Consider the following 18657-nt stretch of genomic DNA (forward strand, 5'->3'; position numbering starts at 1 on the left):
CTGGTCTGATGGGAGGGACTTTATCTTATTTATTCTTCTTAAGCCCCAGTACCTGGCACATACAGATACTTAATATTTGAATGAATCCCATATACTTGGCAGGAATGCTGAATATGTTAAATGAATGGATTTGGCAAAGCATGGCAAGATAACCCAAAAGTTCAAGGCTTTCATGGCTGAGTAGTGTTAATATATGAGCACACAAGAGTAGCACCAATCTTTATTTTAGGAGGACCAGATACAGTCTAAGTTTGTATTACTTTTTGATATCAACTGTATTCTTTCTGCATGATCTCAAATTATATAATTATTTTTTACAGGCAACAAACAGGCATTTCCCACAAACTGTGACAGGGGCATATTTGAGTGGTGTTCGAGAAGCAAGCAAGATTGCAGCATTTTAAATAGAATTTGTTTGGACCCAGCTTTCTTCTGTACCCCAAATGGGAAAGTTTGAAACACATGTTGAACCTCAGTTGTAAGGGGGGAAAAAACTCCTCTGTATAGTAAGATTGAAGTGTTTTTTAAGGTGATACAATAATGTAAGCCCGTTTTACCACTCTGAAAGCACTGACCCCCAAAATTCTTATAGGCACTTATATTTAATTCCATTGCTCACAAATCCAACTAGTGCTCAAAGTCTAGATTTCAGAATAAGGCAGAATATAACCATGAGACCTTGGAAATGATTTTTCCATGGTTGGAGGTTCCCTTCAGATTTGACATTTTTTTGGTTGATCAATTTTTACACATTGAGGAACCAAATCATTCAAGCAGGAATCATTAAAAAACTAGATAAAGCCATGTTTTTCTTCTGTGACAATTTATCAGTATCTTTACCAATGAGCCTTAATATTTTTATATAGCTCCAACATTGAGCTTTTACTTAAAATTTAGATAGAACTTTCATTTTTGATACAGCACAAACTCTCCAGTTGACAGTAATATGAAGCTTCTAGACATTTTATATTGTACATACTTCTTCCCACTGGGTGTTCAGAAGAAATTTAAATTCAGGTATCTTTTGTGATAAAATATTTTAGATTTGTGCAATCATTGGCAAAACAGGAAATTTTTCAGTCCCTTAAACAGTATAGGCATTGTATCATCAACAGTGGGGCACAGATAGTGTGTTCTTCACACTGTAGATATAGAATATACCTTTGCTTTAAATATCCCTAATTCTGGCAACCACTAACAAAAAGATCTTGCCAGAATAACAAAAGCCCCTCTCCACTTCTACTTAAAAAAACTGATTTAATCTCTAGGAATATTTTTTACATAATTATGTTTACAGTATTCCATAGGCAGGTCCCCTGGAAAACTGCAGAAAAATGTGAGCTATCCCAGTAAATTCTACACATTTTATAAGCCATATTTTAAAAGCCTAAGAACATGGCATTTACTTTTTCACTCCAGACTGAAAATGGTTTAATGTCACTTTAAAATAAACTTTGGTTTCAGGGTCTTCATGATGCCTACTTTGCCAAGAAACTTCAGTTTACAGGTTAGAGATACGCTTTTGTTTTAAAGTCTTTAACAATTCTTTCAGTTATTTTGGTTTGCTTAAAAAAGGGACTAAAGACTTTAAAGCCACTTTTCAAAATATTAGGTATTTTTAAAAGTTAAAGTCAGCTTATAAATACCTTACAGAAAGATATGCAGTCAACCTTAGCATTTTGATACCCCTCTTCCCCAAAGTATATTACAAAGGAAAGCCAACAACTGTATATTGCAAAGTAAATAAAGGAAAATGCTGATATTTAGGTTATTTGTTGAGACTCATTGGTATTGATTGGAAAGTATTCTACTTTAAAGTATTATGTACTAAAATGTTTAAATAGCATGTGTTAAGTGACAAATGCAAAATATGTTAAGTTTGAAATGGTTCACAGTAAATTATTACTTTAGTTTCTGGGCACTTAAACTTGCACTGTGCTACAAGCAGGGAAAAACCTACTTAAGGCATGGTAAATGTGTATTTTTTTTTTTTTAATTTACCGTCTCAAGTGATATACTTTGACATTTTGTTCTTTAAGGAACCATGGTACTTTATTTTCTTGAGTTACTTTGAATGTTTCTCAATGTTGTCTGAAGATTGTGTAATTGAGTAGCGGAAAATAAAAACTTACAATGTTTTAACTTACAGATGATGAATAGCTAGTTGTTAAAAAATGCTTAATAAAAATGAGGCTTGTCTTTCAAATACACTTTGTGTACTGTAGTGATGAACGGTCTAGTCTTATTAATGGATGTATTATATCATCATGAAGAAACTTCACACACACCAGCTCCATCTCCTTACCTCCAAACCCTTTTTATTCTTTTTAGGTCATAGGCATTACTACTTATCCTCTTTGTAGTAAATGGTCATAAAATAACCTTGATAGTTTTTTGAAATCACTTCAAAACTGGTCAGTTATCACTGAAGAGCACTCAAAATTGTATAAGCAATGGGGCTAACTCCATTTAAAAATTTGTTCTAAAATCCTCACCTTAGGTGGGGAAGTGCTCCTTAAACCTATTATCTGACATTAAATGCAAGACACTTAACACCATTGATTTAGATTTATTATTTTTATTGACAAGGTTTATAAGAACATGTTTAAAATTAAGGGCCCATTCTTAGGTCTCATTTAGTTGCTTATTTCATTCATTTGTATTATGTATACCGTGCCCTAATGTCTTTATCAAGAAACAAGTCAAACCTGTGAAAATACCTGTTAACAATTCAACATATTATCTTTATATATTTCTGTTCTATGATGCAAAGATATCTTTCAACACTTAATTGGTACATCAAATATCTAATTCTGTCATGAGCAGCATGTTATTTTAAAATTCAGAGAGATTACTTAATAAACTGATTAAGACAGTCAATTTCCAATACAATATCAGTTCTCTTTCAAGAGTGGTCCATATGTTTGTTGATACCTAGAATCCTGATTAGCCAAAAATTAAAACCCAATAGCTGATTCCAGGAACGTTAGAAATAAACATCTTACCAGTTTTGAGAAATACTTTCAGAGATATCTGCTATTGCCTGTACATTATCTTCTGGCACTACACCTGGCACTTTTATCATAATTATGAAGGTAGCCAGGTTTTCTGTAAATATAACAGCATTTTATATGGGCAAAAGCAGTTAATAAAAAACAGTTCATTTACTATAAGCCAAATGTGCTTGTACTTAATCCCAACCCTTCCCAAAGTTTTTGAAGCTGTGATGTGTTGATTTTGGTCTTTCCTTAATATAAAATGTACCTACAGACACTTTGCAGAGTTAATACTACAAAAATTGATGACACTTTTCAGGCAAAGCAGGAAGACTGTTCCTTCAGTGTTCCTGTCACTGCACTTTCACTGCTCCGCTCCGTTACACTGCCTGGCTGAACACTGAGATTTCATAGTTTACAACTCTAAAGATACCTACCTATGTGAATTTAAAAAGTGATTTGCTCAAAAGAAATAAAAAACTTTATATACAACAAATTGGTTTTTAAAAATACAAAAATAACATCTGTCACTTTTGTCATGCTGACAATTTGACATTATATACATGCAGGAGAAAAGTTCCAATTTAGTCATCTGGATAGCTGTAGTTTGTGTATTTTTAATACGATGAACATACTGCCACTGAGTTTTCACACTGACAGACACTGACAGAAGAGATATGTATTCAAAATAGTTCATATACTAAATATTGCAATAGTCTGTGTATAAATGCCAGTTACAATAGTTTTTGTTCTACTTGATTAAAAGTATGTCTTAAGCAAGCTAATATTAAGTGCACTAAAAACCACAACAGTTCAAGAATCTATGACCTTATATAAAGAAATCCAAAATGTACAAAATACAACTATAAAAGCAAGGAACAATTACTGCCATGCAAGATTTTAAACTAAAAACTGCACAGGAATGCAATTTAAAACAGCAAACTCAAATTTACGTAACACTCAAGATAAAAAGGTCAACAGTAAATTCTACTAACAATGCTTAACAAGGATTTAGAAAAGGAAATACATTCTCTTTGCTGGTATAATGGTATAAATCAGATCTTTGTATCTATGGAAACAAGTCATCTGTCTCTGTCTTCTATCTCAAGAAATTAGCTGTAATAAAAGAGAAACATTATTTTACCATAATCAACATATATTAAGTATATATATAAGCCAAAAAATCTTATTCCATTTTTTCCATATCTGTTTTACTACAGATACGGGGAAGTCAGTTGGGATCAATATAAAACTGTCGCTGCCTGCAGATCCTTCCCTGCCTTTGGTATACAGGAACTTGTCCTCAAGTAGCTGTGTGAGCAACTTTGTGATGCCCAGCTACCCACAATCGCTATGATGGGTAGCATTATGTGGGTAGCTAAGATGTGAAACCACATCTTAATCTGAGTTCAGGTTGTCACTATCTGCTCAAACTTCAATTTTAAGATTTTAAAATGGAATGAAAAGAAATATATTTCCCCATCTATTATGAAGAAATTTGATATCAAATGTGACACTTAGTGCACAGATGGAAGTAAAACTCAATGGAAATCAAGCAGGAGATAGGGGGAGGAGGGGATGGGTGAAAATCACACCCAACAGGTACAACGGACGCTATCTGGGTGAGGGGCACACTTATAACTTTGACTCAGCAGTACAACAGCAATCCATGTAACCAAAACATTTGCATCCCCATAATACTCTGGGGGAGAAAAAAGTAATACTTAGTGATGTGAATATTTTTAAAACTATACAGTTTTTTATATATAAAATACCTTTGTGTGTTACATATCTAAAATGATCAAACCTGAAAAAAACTAAAACATTTACCTCTTTAACAGTTGTTTTTATGAAATCTTTTCTTTCAGTTAAATCATAAGCAGGATAATTTTCATAGACCTATAGTGAAAAGGAAAAACAATGTTAAAAAGCAGATTTTAAAAATCAAATATTCTCTTTTAATAAAAGAGGAAATCTATGATATATACAAATAGCTGCATGTACATTATAACAGTACTCTGGTTCACCATATAGAATTCTATTGCAAATGAGTAGTTTTAATAATACTGTATACAAAGGAGAAAACCAGCATGCAAACATTCTCAGTGCTTTATAGGCTGGTAGTATGGGCTGAATTAACAATAAACATGGGCCAGGCAAACACACAGATGAACCTCTTCCTTCTCCAACACTCTACATATGAGTCCACAATTGAACTTCGGTCTCTACTCCACTCTGCTCAATCCTCTCCCTAAAGTTATGAGGTTATTAAGTATGGAACGACTGATTTCTTTAAGTACTAAGTTTGCCAGTTGGTATCTGACATTTCACTTTAACACTTTTTTTAAATTGTGACGGTACATCCTCATTCTTTCAAATGCACATTTTGGTTTGTGATTATCTTTCAAGTTTTTTATTTTAGGGCAATTTTTGTGAAACCATGTATAAGTCAAAAATTTGTGTTATTTTTGAATATGAGTTGTTGTAGAACTGATGCAGCACAGACAGCTTGAAATATAAATGAAATGTTTGAGAAGGATGTAGCTAATGAATGCACAGTACATCACAATGGTGTGAGAAGTTCCATTCTGATGATTTTAATCTTGGAAATGAGCCATGTGGGTGACCTGAGACCAAGACGGATAATGGTGAGCTGAAAGCTGTACTGGAAGCGAATCCATCTCAACCTATGCGTGAATTGGCAGCAAGGTTTGACGTTACTATTCCAACAATATTGGACCAATTGAAACAAACTGGCAAGGTAAAGAAGCTGGATAGATGGGTTCCGCATGAATTAAATGAGCATCAGAAGAGAAATTGTCTTGAAACTTGTCTTTGCTGTAACAAGGTGAACCATTTCTACACTGTTATGTGATGAAAAACTGATTCTTTTTGACACTCTCAAGCGTTGGCACAACGGTTGGATAAAGATGAAGTGCCGAAACATAGTCCACAACTGAATATTCATCACAAAAAGCTAATGGTGTTTGGTGGTCCCGCGCTGGTATTATCCACTACAGCTTCATGAAACCTGGTCAATCAATGACAACGGATGTCTACTAAAACCAACTGAATGCAATGATGAAGACGCTTGTGATTAAGCAGCCGAGATTGCTCAATAGACAGGCCTGCAAGACCACTTGTCGCAAAAAACAACACTGCTCAGGCCGGGCGCGGTGGCTCACGCCTGTAATCCTAGCTCTCTGGGAGGCCGAGGCGGGCGGATTGCTCAAGGTCAGGAGTTCAAAACCAGCCTGAGCAAGAGCGAGACCCCGTCTCTACTATAAATAGAAAGAAATTAATTGGCCAACTGATATGTATATTAAAAAAATTAGCCGGGCATGGTGGTGCATGCCTGTAGTCCCAGCTACTTGGGTGGCTGAGGCAGAAGGATTGCTCGAGCCCAGGAGTTTGAGGTTGCTGTGAGCCAGGCTGACGCCACGGCACTCACTCTAGCCTGGACAACAAAGCGAGACTCTGTCTCAAAAAAAAAAAAAAAACAAAACAAAACAACACTGCTCCAACTACAGAAGCTGGACTTGGAAACTCTATCATCTGCTGTATTCACCAGACCTTTGAACAACTGACTACCACTTCTTCCGTCAGTCAGCAACAACTGACTGCCACTTCTTCCAGGCTTTGGACCACTTCTTGCAATGAAAAATATTCAATTCTCAACAAGCTGTGGAAAATGCCTGTTGCGATTTCATCACCCCACACTCTCCAGGCTTCTTTGCTGCTGGCATAAACAAGCTAACATTAAGATGGCAAAACTGTGTCAATCGTTTAGGCCCATACTTTAATTGCATTACTTCTTGTTTGAGATATAATAAACTAAATTTTTGACTCAAAATCAGACATTTCATATTTAATGACCTACTAGTAAATAGTTTAAGCTTTGCCACTCATAGTTTGTCACAATCACTCATCTATGCTGTTACAGTGTGAAATCTGCCATAAATAATGCTTTAATGAATAGATGTGGCTGTATCACAAAACTTCATTTACAAAACCAGGTGATAGAGACAGAACAGATTTGGCCCACAGCCTCTAGTTTACCAATTTTCAAAACACAGTTGATCACTTAAATTATTTAAATTACTCTAATTGTTTGCCTTTTTCTTTCCCTACAAAACCCCAACTTCAAACTGGTCTAACTACCCAGTTTTCTATGGTTAAGCTGAGGCCACAGATTGCTGTGGGAAAACAGTTTTGAATAATTTGGTCCCATTTTCAGGTCAGGGTACTCAACTTCAAAGGCTCCCGAGGATCCCCTCGCCTGGTTCTCCTTTCACTGCCATCAATGGCAATTTCACCTCCTTACTCTGAAGTGCCCCACGCTTCTGCTTGCAGCCAAGAAGCCATTATTATGAATTCCTTCAACTTGCTGGCATACCTCTTCCTCCTCCAGTTGTATCTGGATTTATCACTGTTTCCTTTGCCTCCACAGAGACCCAGCCCTCAACTCTCCCGTAGCTTCTCAGCTTTTCCTTGCCCAGCACTTGACCCTTGAGTTAACATGCTTCCCCCGCTTTAAAAAAAGATTTTCTCATCAACTTAGATCCCCTCATTTATCTACCAAAACCAGTTGCTTGGAACTTCCTTCCAAAGCAAGTGGCTTGAAACAAGATTTAATTCATTTGTTTTCCTAATTATGCATTAATTCTTGGCCTAAGGGTAAATAACCCTTGCTTTACCAACCCTCAAAACTGCTTATTATGTGATCATCTCCTAAATGCAAACTCCAAAAAAAGGTCAAGTCCTTTTCACCTAACCTCTCCATGTTACTGATAATCCTCTTTTAAAAATTATATAAATAGGCCGGGCGCAGTGGCTCACGTCTGTAATTCTAGCACTCTGGGAGGCTGAGGCGGGCAGATTGCTCAAGGTCAGGAGTTCAAAACCAGCCTGAGCAAGAGCAAGAGCGAGACCCTGTCTCTACTATAAATACAAAGAAATTAATTGGCCAACTAATATACGTAGAAAAAATTAGCCGGGCATGGTGGCGCATGCCTGTAGTCCCAGCTACTCAGAAGGCTGAGGCAGCAGGATTGCTTGAGCCCAGGAGTTTGAGGTTGCTATGAGCTAGGCTGACGCCACAGCACTCACTCTAACCTGGGTAACAAAGCAAGACTCTGTCTCAAAAAAAAAAAAAAATTACATAAATATATTCACAAAAATCCTTGAGATGGACAGAACTTCTGTTCAATTTCCCCTCCACTCTGTCCCCATCCTTCTCTCCCCTCAGAGGAAACCAGTGACCAATTTGGTGTGTAGTCTTCTAGACCTTAAAAAAAATTTATAGACACACACGTATGTATAAGTGGCAGTGGAGTTTTTCTATATTTATTAACTGAATGGAGTAATAGTCTATATATGCTTTAAAAATTCAACAATACTTGGAAGGTTTTTTCCATGTTCTTTTGAACTGTTACACAATATTCCAAAAATATGGATATACCAGTTTAACCATTTCTCTATCCATCATCATTTAGGTTGTGTTTCAATTATTACAGACATGCTGAACATTACTGTAATCATTTTGGTGCAGATGTGACTATGTCTTTAGGACAGAGACCCAGAAATGGAATTCCTAGGTTACAGGGTATTTGCAATTTAAATTTTAAGACACTACCTAATTGTTCTCCAAAGAAGCAGTTACAACTTAAAGCATATGAAAGTACCTGTTTTCCCTATAGCCTTGGGATTCTAAATCTCCAAATTTTCATCTAGGGTATAGAATCCCTATGAAATCATATTCAAGAATAGGATACTTTATTTCCTAAGTATTCGAAGAACATCACTGAAATCTGAGTTAAAAACCTAATCTATAACACCTTGCTTACCATACTATCAAGAGAAGTCCGGGGGAATCAGCTTTTTCAAACTAACACAATCTAAGGATAATTCAATAAAAAGTTTCCAGAGCAGGAAAAGAAAATTTCCTAGAATGGATCACTTTAATTTTAACCACTTCGGTACCAGCGTCGACTATAGTTGATAGCCACAGATGAACGCGCACAGCGACTTTAGCTGACAGCCGTGATATGACTTTTCTAATTTTTCGTTTATCAAAATAAAATTGTGAACATTTAAAAAATAACATAATGAAAACATATATGTATATGTTACCTATTCTGATTTACATTACAAGTAAAGCTGCCTGTCAAGTAAAACAAGCTTTCAGTGCTTTCAAGCTTTCCTCATCACACAAGAGCAAAACAGATTCGTCGTCAATGCACAGCACAAACTATCGTGCGGACTGTGAGTGCCGGCTCTGGGCAAGGTGTCGCGGCCAGTGAGCTCAGTACCGAAGTGGTTAATAATTCTAATGTTATTTATAAAAATAAATCCATTATGACAGAGATTTTGACTATTTAATGTGGTTTCCCAGAGCCTACAAGAGGATCTAGACATGACAGATAGTAGTTCAATATATACTTATTCAATGAATGAATGCACATACGATCTACCTTGAAATTAAGGAATGAGTGAAATAATTTTTCTAATAAAAGCAAAATAACCTAAACAGTTGTTTCATTACCTTTTTGCAAATTTGCTTCATTGTAACTTCCTCCAAGTTAGCACTGGCCAATAATTTCTTTACTGTTTCCTTTAACTCTTCATCTGTAGGAGGTTTCTTCAATTTCTTAATTAAAGGTTCATCATCTGAACTATCTTCAGACTCACTTTCTAAAAGATATTTTATTAAATGTGAATAATAATCTTTTTTGCATAGTAAATTGGATACTAAATATTGGATCCTAAAAAATTATAAATCACCACTCTGTATGTTACCTATAAAACATGCATTGAAAATTTTATGTCAGTTTAAAAAATCATAAACTATAAAAAACTGTGTATACAGGTTGAGCATTCCTAATCAAAAAATCTGAAATCTGAAATGTTCCCAAATCAGAACCTTTATTAGGACCAATATGATGCCACAAGTGGATAATTCTTACACCTGACCTCGTGACAGGTCACAGTTAAAACACCATCAAAACTTTATTTTATACACAAAATTATTTAAAATACTGCATAAAATTACTTGCAGGCTAAGTGTATAAGGTATATATGAAACATAAGTGAATTCTGTGTTTAGACTTGGGTCTCATCCCTAAGATATCTCAGTATGTATATGTAAATGTTGAGGGGGAAAAAAATATCTCTGAAACACTTCTGATCCCAAGCATTTTGGATCTCAACCTGTACTACTTTCCTCTCCATGTTCTTTGCAGTTAAGCTGCCCCCCCCATAACACACTTAAATACTATGTACAACATATATGCTATATATTTAAAGTTGATGATAATGTAATGTATAACATACCTTTTTTGGAGCTGTTTTGATTCTTCTTGGTGGTGCTGCTATCTGCCTTCTTAACATTAGCATTTTTTACAGATTTTTTACTTTTAGAAGTGGCTTTCTGTTTAGGTTTTTCTCTTTTAGATGTCTTTTTTGGTGGCTGTTAGGGAAGCAAATTAGATATACTGATAAGATTCATTGCCATCTCTTTACTTCCCCTATGTCCCTCAACAGTATTAGAGAAAATTAACATTCAACATTAGCAATTAAAAGTTGTTAATACTTATCAATGTTTATGAGATGACTAATACACTCAACATACAATTTTATCATGATACAAGTCCAAGCACAACAAATCAGCGACCATAAAAAATAATTTATTATGCACCATGGATAGAAGACTTTATGTATATTACTCTACTTAATCTTGAAAAAAATTCTAAAATATAGATACTATTATCTTCTCTTATTTTCTGTCTCTCCCAACTAGCATCTAAGTTCTATAAAAACAGGGTTTCCCCCTGTGTTCCCTGATGTATCCCGAACTAAAATAGTGCCTAGTACACTATTTAGTAGTGTACACTAATTAGTACACTATTTACAACTGTGTACCTAGTACACTATTTACAACTATATATAGTAGTTGCTCAATAAATATTTATGACTGTATGAGGAAACTAAGGATCAGTGCGGTTATCCTGTCCACAGTCACATTAATAAAGAGGCAAGATTAAAATAAGAGATCTGATCCAGAATTTATATTCCCAAACACTAGACCATAGCTAATTATACCAAAGCAAACTATATACATATGAATAGATTTAAAAGGACAAAATTATATTTTATAGTTACTTTGTCTCATCCAGGGCCTATGAAAGTAGAAATCATTAATTCTTCACTTAATTAACATTCCCAAAGGCAAAGCATCCTATTGAACGAATGTCCCAAGACAACTTAAATTCTCATTCTTATACACCAAAACCACTGAAAATCAGTTGACAGAATGGTTCTCCAAATGTTTTATACTCTTGACTTCTGAGTTTCATCATCATAATTCAACCTTTTTTTTTTTTTTAAGGACAATAACATGTTCAAAACTGTCCTTTAGATTAAGGTGTATAGACCAATCTGTTCCAAAAGTTAAATGGGCTCAGACTATTTCCGAGTGTAGGTTCATTAGATTTTAGTGTTTGTCTTGTCTCTTCCTCCTGCCTCAGCCGCTGGAGTAGCTGGGACTACAGGCACACACTACCACACTCAGCAGGATTTCAGTGTTTTTCTTTCTGCTATAATACCATCACTGTACCTATCTATATAAGCCTACTGTCACCCTGCACTACCTCAATAATATACTGTTGGCTGGGAACCATGTAGTTTAACTGCTACTAAAAAACCCCCCACATTTTTAAGGGGTGTCAAGGAGCTGACATGTTTCTATAAAGTACAGTAGCTTTTTTTTTGAGATAGAGTCTCACTCTGTTACCCCAGCTAGAGTGCCATGGTGCCAGCCTATCTCACAGCAACCTCAAATTCCTGGGCTTGAGCAATCCTACTGCCTCAGCCTCTCCAGTAGCTGGGACTACAGTCATGCACCACCATGCCCGGCTAAATTTTGTTCTATATAAGTAGAGACGGGGTCTCCCTCTTGCTCAAGCTGGTCTCGAACTCCTGAGCTCAAAAGATCCGCCCGTTTGGCCTCCCAGAGTGCTAGGATTACTGGCACAAGCCACTGTGCATGGCCAGTACATCAGCTTTTTAGAGCCCATTTTTACTTATTTCCTAATTCTGAGAGAGATTCCAGATAGTGGAGATTGTGGGACAGGTATCAATGGTTTATCAGTCTTTTATGACTAATTTAAACTACGTTTTAAGTTTATTAAGTGTCCACCTAGTTCACAAGAAGTATATCAGGCTCTGAAAGGGAATATTAAAAATTCTTAAGTTCTGTTGCTATGCTTAATACACAGAATAATCACTATTATACATTATTTCTTATCCAAGGACTAATAAAATCTTGACTTGTAGGTATAATAAACTAAGTTATTACTGAAAGGGTCAGGGAGGGAGAACAAGAGAAAGAATACTATAAGCATTATTACTTGGCCCTCATTCAAATTAGAGAATTAGATAATTAAAATTCTTCCAGAGCCTTTTAAAGCCTGTCATTAAAATTTTAGAAGGGATACACAACATGGCAGATTTTAAACCTACATATTGGGAGTAGTAATAGTTTGACAAAGAATAAACATTTGCAGTAATAAAGATCAAGCCATCTCCATAAAATTTTACTTCTGGACAAACACATAAACAATTAAAAGTATGTTATCTTTCTATAGGCCACATCTCCTATAAGGAATAATGTTCTACAGTTTTTCTAGATAGACAACTAGACTGCATCTATTAGCAAAATTTCTAAAAGACTGCAAACATATTGCACAAGCACTGGGGATGATACAATAGTTCAGAGAGTATGAGCTCTTGAGGCAAGCTGCCTGGTTTCAAATTCCAGCCCCAATACCTCTCTGGGCCCTAGTTTCCTCATTTAAAAACTAAAGGAAACAACAGTTCCTATGATTTTATGGGGAGTAAATGCATTAATACATGAAAGTACTTTGGGTGGTGCTGGGCACATAGGAAACACTCAATAAATATTTGCTATTATTACCATTACGAGTGCTTGCTTTTATAAAGTGAGAAATTCTTTCATTAGGCAAATGTAATTTATTCCAATAACTTAAAGTTTATAAGTGTTCTTTAAAAGCAGGGCAGATACTTTCTGGCAATGTTGGAGAAATTAAACATTTTTTTAAATTAAAAAAAAAAAGTACTGATACATAGAATGCAAATTACAAAAGCAGTAAGATAGGCTTTTAATAATACCTGTAGTAACTAATCATGATATATCATGCTTATTTCATGACATTATGGTAGCTATGACTTGACCCACCAACATCTGAATCACTGTATTAATAAGTTACATTATTTATACTGGATTTCTCTTATCTTTAGTAAATTTTTCTGTGACAAGGTAGGAATTCAGCAAAGTATCTTTTTTAGATTGATTAGTGTTGACTTGGGAAACAGTAAAACAACTAAACTCAAACCTGGGGTTACCTTGACCAGAGAGGATAACCAATGAGCTCACTCTCGTGCTTTAATCCTGCAAGTGTTAATAATCTCTTCAGCTGTGCTGAAGATAAGTTATCATAGGAGGAACAGCTAACTCTGGAAAACGAGAGCATCTCAAAGGACATGACTTGGTATCAGGACACAATGGATTAATTTTTGGCTTTTAAGGCAAACATGGGTAACCAATATTTGGAGATAATGGAAAGAAACACTAAAAGGGCCGAGGAGGCAAGTTACACGCAGATCATTTAAATTTTACATGAACTTTCAAATTTTCACTAACTTTTATTCCTCTCCTCTACTTAGGAAAATCCCACTTAGGATTCTAAAACTAGTCTAACAATTACCTCTTCTAAATCTTTCAAAATACCAATTTGATTAATCCATACTCCTAAAGTACTTGGCCTACAACTGATTTATCCCTACTTGATGGAAGGTATTATGATGTAGTGAATAAGAAATGCTCTTGCTTTAGCACCAACGTTCCTGGATGTTTCCTTTACCACCAAAGTTCCTTACTCTATTGTTAATTTTGCATTTTCAGGCAAATCACTTGCCCTTCCCTTCTCTGCACCTGTTTCTTCATCTATACAAATGTTGGTACGTACTACTACCACTTTTCCCCCTCATTTTTATCTCTGACACTGGGGTACATTTTATAATTTACATAAATATGATGCCTAAGAGGCATTGTAGGTTCTATGAACTATGGCAGTATCTATGGGGTTTTGTGAGGATAAAATTAGATGCATATAAAGCAGCAAAGAAAACTGATATTTAATATATGTACATTTATTAAATAGTAGTTATATACATGTCTGTTTTCCCACTACACTGCAAGTGGAAGTGTAGATCTGACAATCTCCATAAGAACAGACATTTATTATTTCACTTAGTTCTATCTGTCCACAGCAATTAGAAAAGTGTTTGATATATAGTAACTACTTAAAATATTTGTTATGTTCACCTCTGAACCATTTATAAAACCTAGTTTATCTGTGCTTTGTTCCCAGGAGGTGAAAATGTAATTAAAAGGAAAAACAAAAAAGCATTTGTATAGCACTGGTTTCACACACATGATCTCATGAACTATAAAACAAAACAAAGCAAAGCAATAAAAAAAGCGAAAGACAAAAACCAAATTGTTTATCTTATTATAAATGAGGAAAACGTATCTGAGTAGGAAGGGAGCCAACACCTTACAGCTAGTAAGAATAACCTTTGATGAGGCAGCGTGCCTCCTAGTATTACCTAGAGACCAGCAGCCCCCAACCTTTTTGCCACCAGGGACCAGTTTCATAGAAGACAATTTTTCCATGGAGTGTGGGAGATGGGATGGTTTTGGGAAGATTCAAGTACATTACATTTATTTTGCACTTTATTTTTATTATCACACTGTAATATATAATGAAATAATTCTACAACTCACTACCAATGCAGAATCAGAAGCTCCCGTGGGAGCCCTGAGCTTGTTTTCCTGCAATTAGATGGTCCTATCAACATAGAATGATGGAAGACAACAGATTTATTATGATCTCTGTGCACTCAAACGTCTCTGCTAATGATAATCTGTATTTGCAGCTGCTTCCCAGCGCTAGCATCACTTCAGCTCCACCTCAGATCATCAGGCATTAGATTGTCATAAGGAGCATGTAACCTAGATCCCTCACATGCATGGTTTACAGTAGAGTTTGTGCTCATATGAGAATCTAATGCCGTCACTGATCTGACAGGAGGTGGAGCTCAGGCTGTGATGTGAGCGATGGGGAAGAGCTGTAGATACAGATGAAGCTTTGCTCCCTTGCCCACCGCTCACTTCCTGCTGTGTGGCCCAGTTCCTAACAGGCCACAAACTGGAACCAGTATATGGCCTGGGGTTTGGGGACCACAGATCTAGAGGAATGACTAACAGACCTAAGTAATTCTTTAAGCCAGGGTTCAAACTACAGAACTAAATTATAGTAATAAGCCAGGTGATATCACAACTTATTTATCTAACATATATATGTTTTAAAAGAGAAAGAGTCTCACTTTGTCACCCAGGCTGGAGTGCAAGTGGCATGATCATAGTTCACTATAACTTCTAACTCCTAGGCTCAGGTGATCCTCCTGCCTTAGCCTCCCAAGTAGCCAGGACTACAGGCATGTACCAACCAAGCCCATCTAATTTTTTTTCATAGAGACAGGGGCTTTTTTTTTTTTTTTTTTGAGACAGAGTCTCGCTTTGTTGCCCAGGCTAGAGTGAGTGCCATAGCGTCAGCCTAGTTCACAGAAACCTCAAACTCCTGGGCTCAAGCAATCCTGCTGCCTCAGCCTCACGAGTAGCTGGGACTACAGGCATGTGCCACCACGCCCGGCTAATTTTTTCTATATGTATTAGTTGGCCAATTAATTTCTTTCTATTTATAGTAGAGACGGGGTCTCGCTCTTGCTCAGGTTGCTTTCGAACTCCTGACCTCGAGCAATCCACCCGCCTCAGCCTCCCAGAGAGCTAGGATTACAGGCGTGAGCCACCGCACCCGGCCTGGGACAGAGTCTTTTATGTTGCCCAGGCTGGTCTAGAACTCCTGGCCTCAAGCAATCATCCCACCTCAGTCTCCCAAAGTGCTGAGATTATAGGTGTGAAGCACCACACCTGCCCTATCATATTGTTAAATTTAGATCTTTTCTTGTTACATACAAATGTTACTAACCATAACAAAGAATAAAAAATGTTAGCAGAAAATAAAGAATGCCAATAAAAAACAAGCTATGCATTAGTGCCATCCCCAGTGCTTACCCTCAAACTTTGTAGTGGGGCTCCAGGATTCTTTATAATTTTTTTAAAGCTAAAATGCGTCTTGGTATAATCCAAATCCAACTGCAGTTTTCTCCAAATCCCTTTCTCTTGCTATGCCAGCCTCTCCTGTTTCACCTTCAAGATCAAATTGTTACCTCCACTGTGAAGTTTCTCTGGATCCATGAACTTTGCTCCCCACCTTCCCCTACAAGAGGTAAATATCTTTTGAGCTTCCACATTATATTTTTCACACTTTTTTTTTTTTTTTTTTTTGCTCTTAAGTTATATTCTACTGTAGGTTTTTTCTTTAGACAGAGTCTCACTCTGTTCGGGCTAGAGTGCCCGTGGCATCAGCCTAGCTCACAGCAACCTCAAACTCCTGGGTTCAAGTGATCCTCCTGCCTCAGCCTCCTGAGTAGCTAGGACTACAGGCATGCACCACCATGCCTGGCTAATTTTATTTATTTATTTATATATATATATATATTAGTCGTCTAGCTTATTTCTATTTTTTTAGTAGAGACAGGGTCTTGTTCTTGCTTAGGCTACTCTCGAACTCCTGAGCTCAAACCATCCGCCCACCTCAGCCTTCCAGAGTGCTAGGATTTTAGGTGTGAGCCACTACGCCTGACCTGTAGTTCTTTTTTATCCTGTTCTTTGACCTCTCTTTTCCAAACAACTAAACTAAACTGTTTTAAGAACAGAGACCCTATCTTATTTATTTCTTGATCCTCAGCACAGAGCTTAGAACTGGCACTTAGTTGCTATGAAATTATTTAGAAAACTGAAGTGGGAAAAAAATACTTGGGGACTAGATAAATTAAGATTTCTTCCAACCCTGAGGTCCTATTTAATTAAAATAACCCTATTTGCTAAGACAGAAATGTTTTCTGTTAATAGAAGTTAGTCGAACTTCTTGATTTTCAATGCCACTATCTTCTGGCACAACTTATTTATATAGGTTGTACATTTAAGAGGAAAGAAAGAAGACCATTAGATCAAATTATCAAGAGTAGGGCCTGGGCACCTGTGTGTGTGTGTTTGTATTTTTTAAGCCCCATAGCTGGCTTATCTAGCTATACCATACAGAATGAAAAGTACATTTATAGTCTAGATCTGCCACCAAGCTTTTTCTATAAAGTGCCAGATAGTAAATATTTTCAACTTTGCCAGCTACATACAATCTTTATTGGTATTTCTCTTTTTTTGTGTTTTACAATCATTTAAAAATGGAAAAATCATTTGTAGCTTTTGGGTTGTATAAAAACAGGTCACAAGCTGGAACTGGTGTACAGGCCATAGTCTGCTGATTCCCAGAATAGATTATAAATTACTAGAGATATATACAGAAAAGATAGCCACCAGATAAGCAATAAATAGAGTAATTCCTCAAGTTATAAAGTTTACATTAATAGTATTTAGTTTTCAGAAAGTTTTGATAAGAAAGTTATACTCAATAACTTTCTTAATGGTATTGCTTAAAATCAAATTTTGATCTAAATTGGAATTCTAGAGAGAGAACTCTGAAGACAGACATATATCAACAGGAAGCTTTAGAAATAGTAATACAATAGTCTCCCCTTAGCCACAGTTTCTCTTTCCATATGTGGTTTCAGTTACCTGTGGTCAATTGCATCCCAAAAATATTAAATGGAAAATTCCAGAAATAAACAATTCGTAAGTTTTAAATAGCATGCTGGGTTTTTTTTTTTTTTTTTTTTTTTTGAGACAGTCTCACTTTGTTGCCCAGGCTAGAGTGAGTGCCGTGGCGTCAGCCTAGCTCACAGAAACCTCAAATTCCTGGGCTCAAGCAATCCTGCTGCCTCAGCCTCCCGAGTAGCTGGGACTACAGGCATGCGCCACCATGCCCGGCTAATTTTTTCTATATATATTAGTTGGCCAATTAATTTCTTTCTATTTATAGTAGAGATGGGGTCTCACTCTTGCTCAGGCTGGTCTCGAACTCCTGACCTCGAGCAATCTGCCCGCCTCGGCCTCCCAGAGTGCTGGGATTACAGGCGTGAGCCACCGCGCCTGGCCTACCATGCTGTTTTAAACAGTGTGATGAACTCTCACACTGCTCTGTTCTGTATGGGACATGAACCACCCTTTTGTCTAGAATATCCATGCTATAAATGCTACCCCGCCCCTTAGCTCATTAGCCATCTCGGTTATCAGATCGCCTTATCACAGTGCTCAGTTCAAGAAACCCTTATTTGACTTAATAATGGCCCCAAAGTATAACACCAGTGATGTTGGCCATTGGAATACGCCAAAGATAAACTGTAAAGTGGTTCCTTTAAGCGGAAAGGTGAAATTTCTCAATTTAAGAAAAATAATCACACACTGAGGTTGCTGACATCGTTAGGATCTAGAGTTAAGAATGAAATCTTCTATCTGTGAAACTGTGAAGAAGGATAAAGAAATTTGTGCTAGTTCTGCTGC

At 36.4% G+C, this 18657-nt stretch overlaps 2 protein-coding genes across 5 annotated transcripts in view; one reads left to right on the forward strand and one right to left on the reverse strand.

Moving 5' to 3' along the window:
- Positions 1-2148, forward strand: part of KDM1B (lysine demethylase 1B) — a 53013-nt gene extending 50865 nt beyond the window's left edge. For all 3 annotated transcript variants that reach the window (XM_012753531.3, XM_076010490.1, XM_076010491.1), the window contains one exon: positions 321-2148. In XM_012753531.3, the coding sequence (XP_012608985.1) occupies positions 321-404 (84 nt within the window). In that variant the 3' untranslated portion in view covers positions 405-2148. The remainder of the gene's footprint in view (positions 1-320) is intronic.
- A 414-nt stretch (positions 2149-2562) lies between these two features.
- DEK (DEK proto-oncogene) overlaps positions 2563-18657 on the reverse strand; it is a 34710-nt gene continuing 18615 nt past the window's right edge. For both annotated transcript variants that reach the window (XM_012753534.2, XM_012753535.3), the window contains 4 exons: positions 10329-10464; positions 9541-9689; positions 4827-4895; positions 2563-4112 (listed from right to left, as the gene is read on the reverse strand). In XM_012753534.2, the coding sequence (XP_012608988.2) occupies positions 4101-4112; positions 4827-4895; positions 9541-9689; positions 10329-10464 (366 nt within the window). In that variant the 3' untranslated portion in view covers positions 2563-4100. The remainder of the gene's footprint in view (positions 4113-4826; positions 4896-9540; positions 9690-10328; positions 10465-18657) is intronic.

Source organism: Microcebus murinus, chromosome 15, assembly GCF_040939455.1.
Source record: "Microcebus murinus isolate Inina chromosome 15, M.murinus_Inina_mat1.0, whole genome shotgun sequence".
NCBI lineage: Eukaryota > Metazoa > Chordata > Mammalia > Primates > Cheirogaleidae > Microcebus > Microcebus murinus.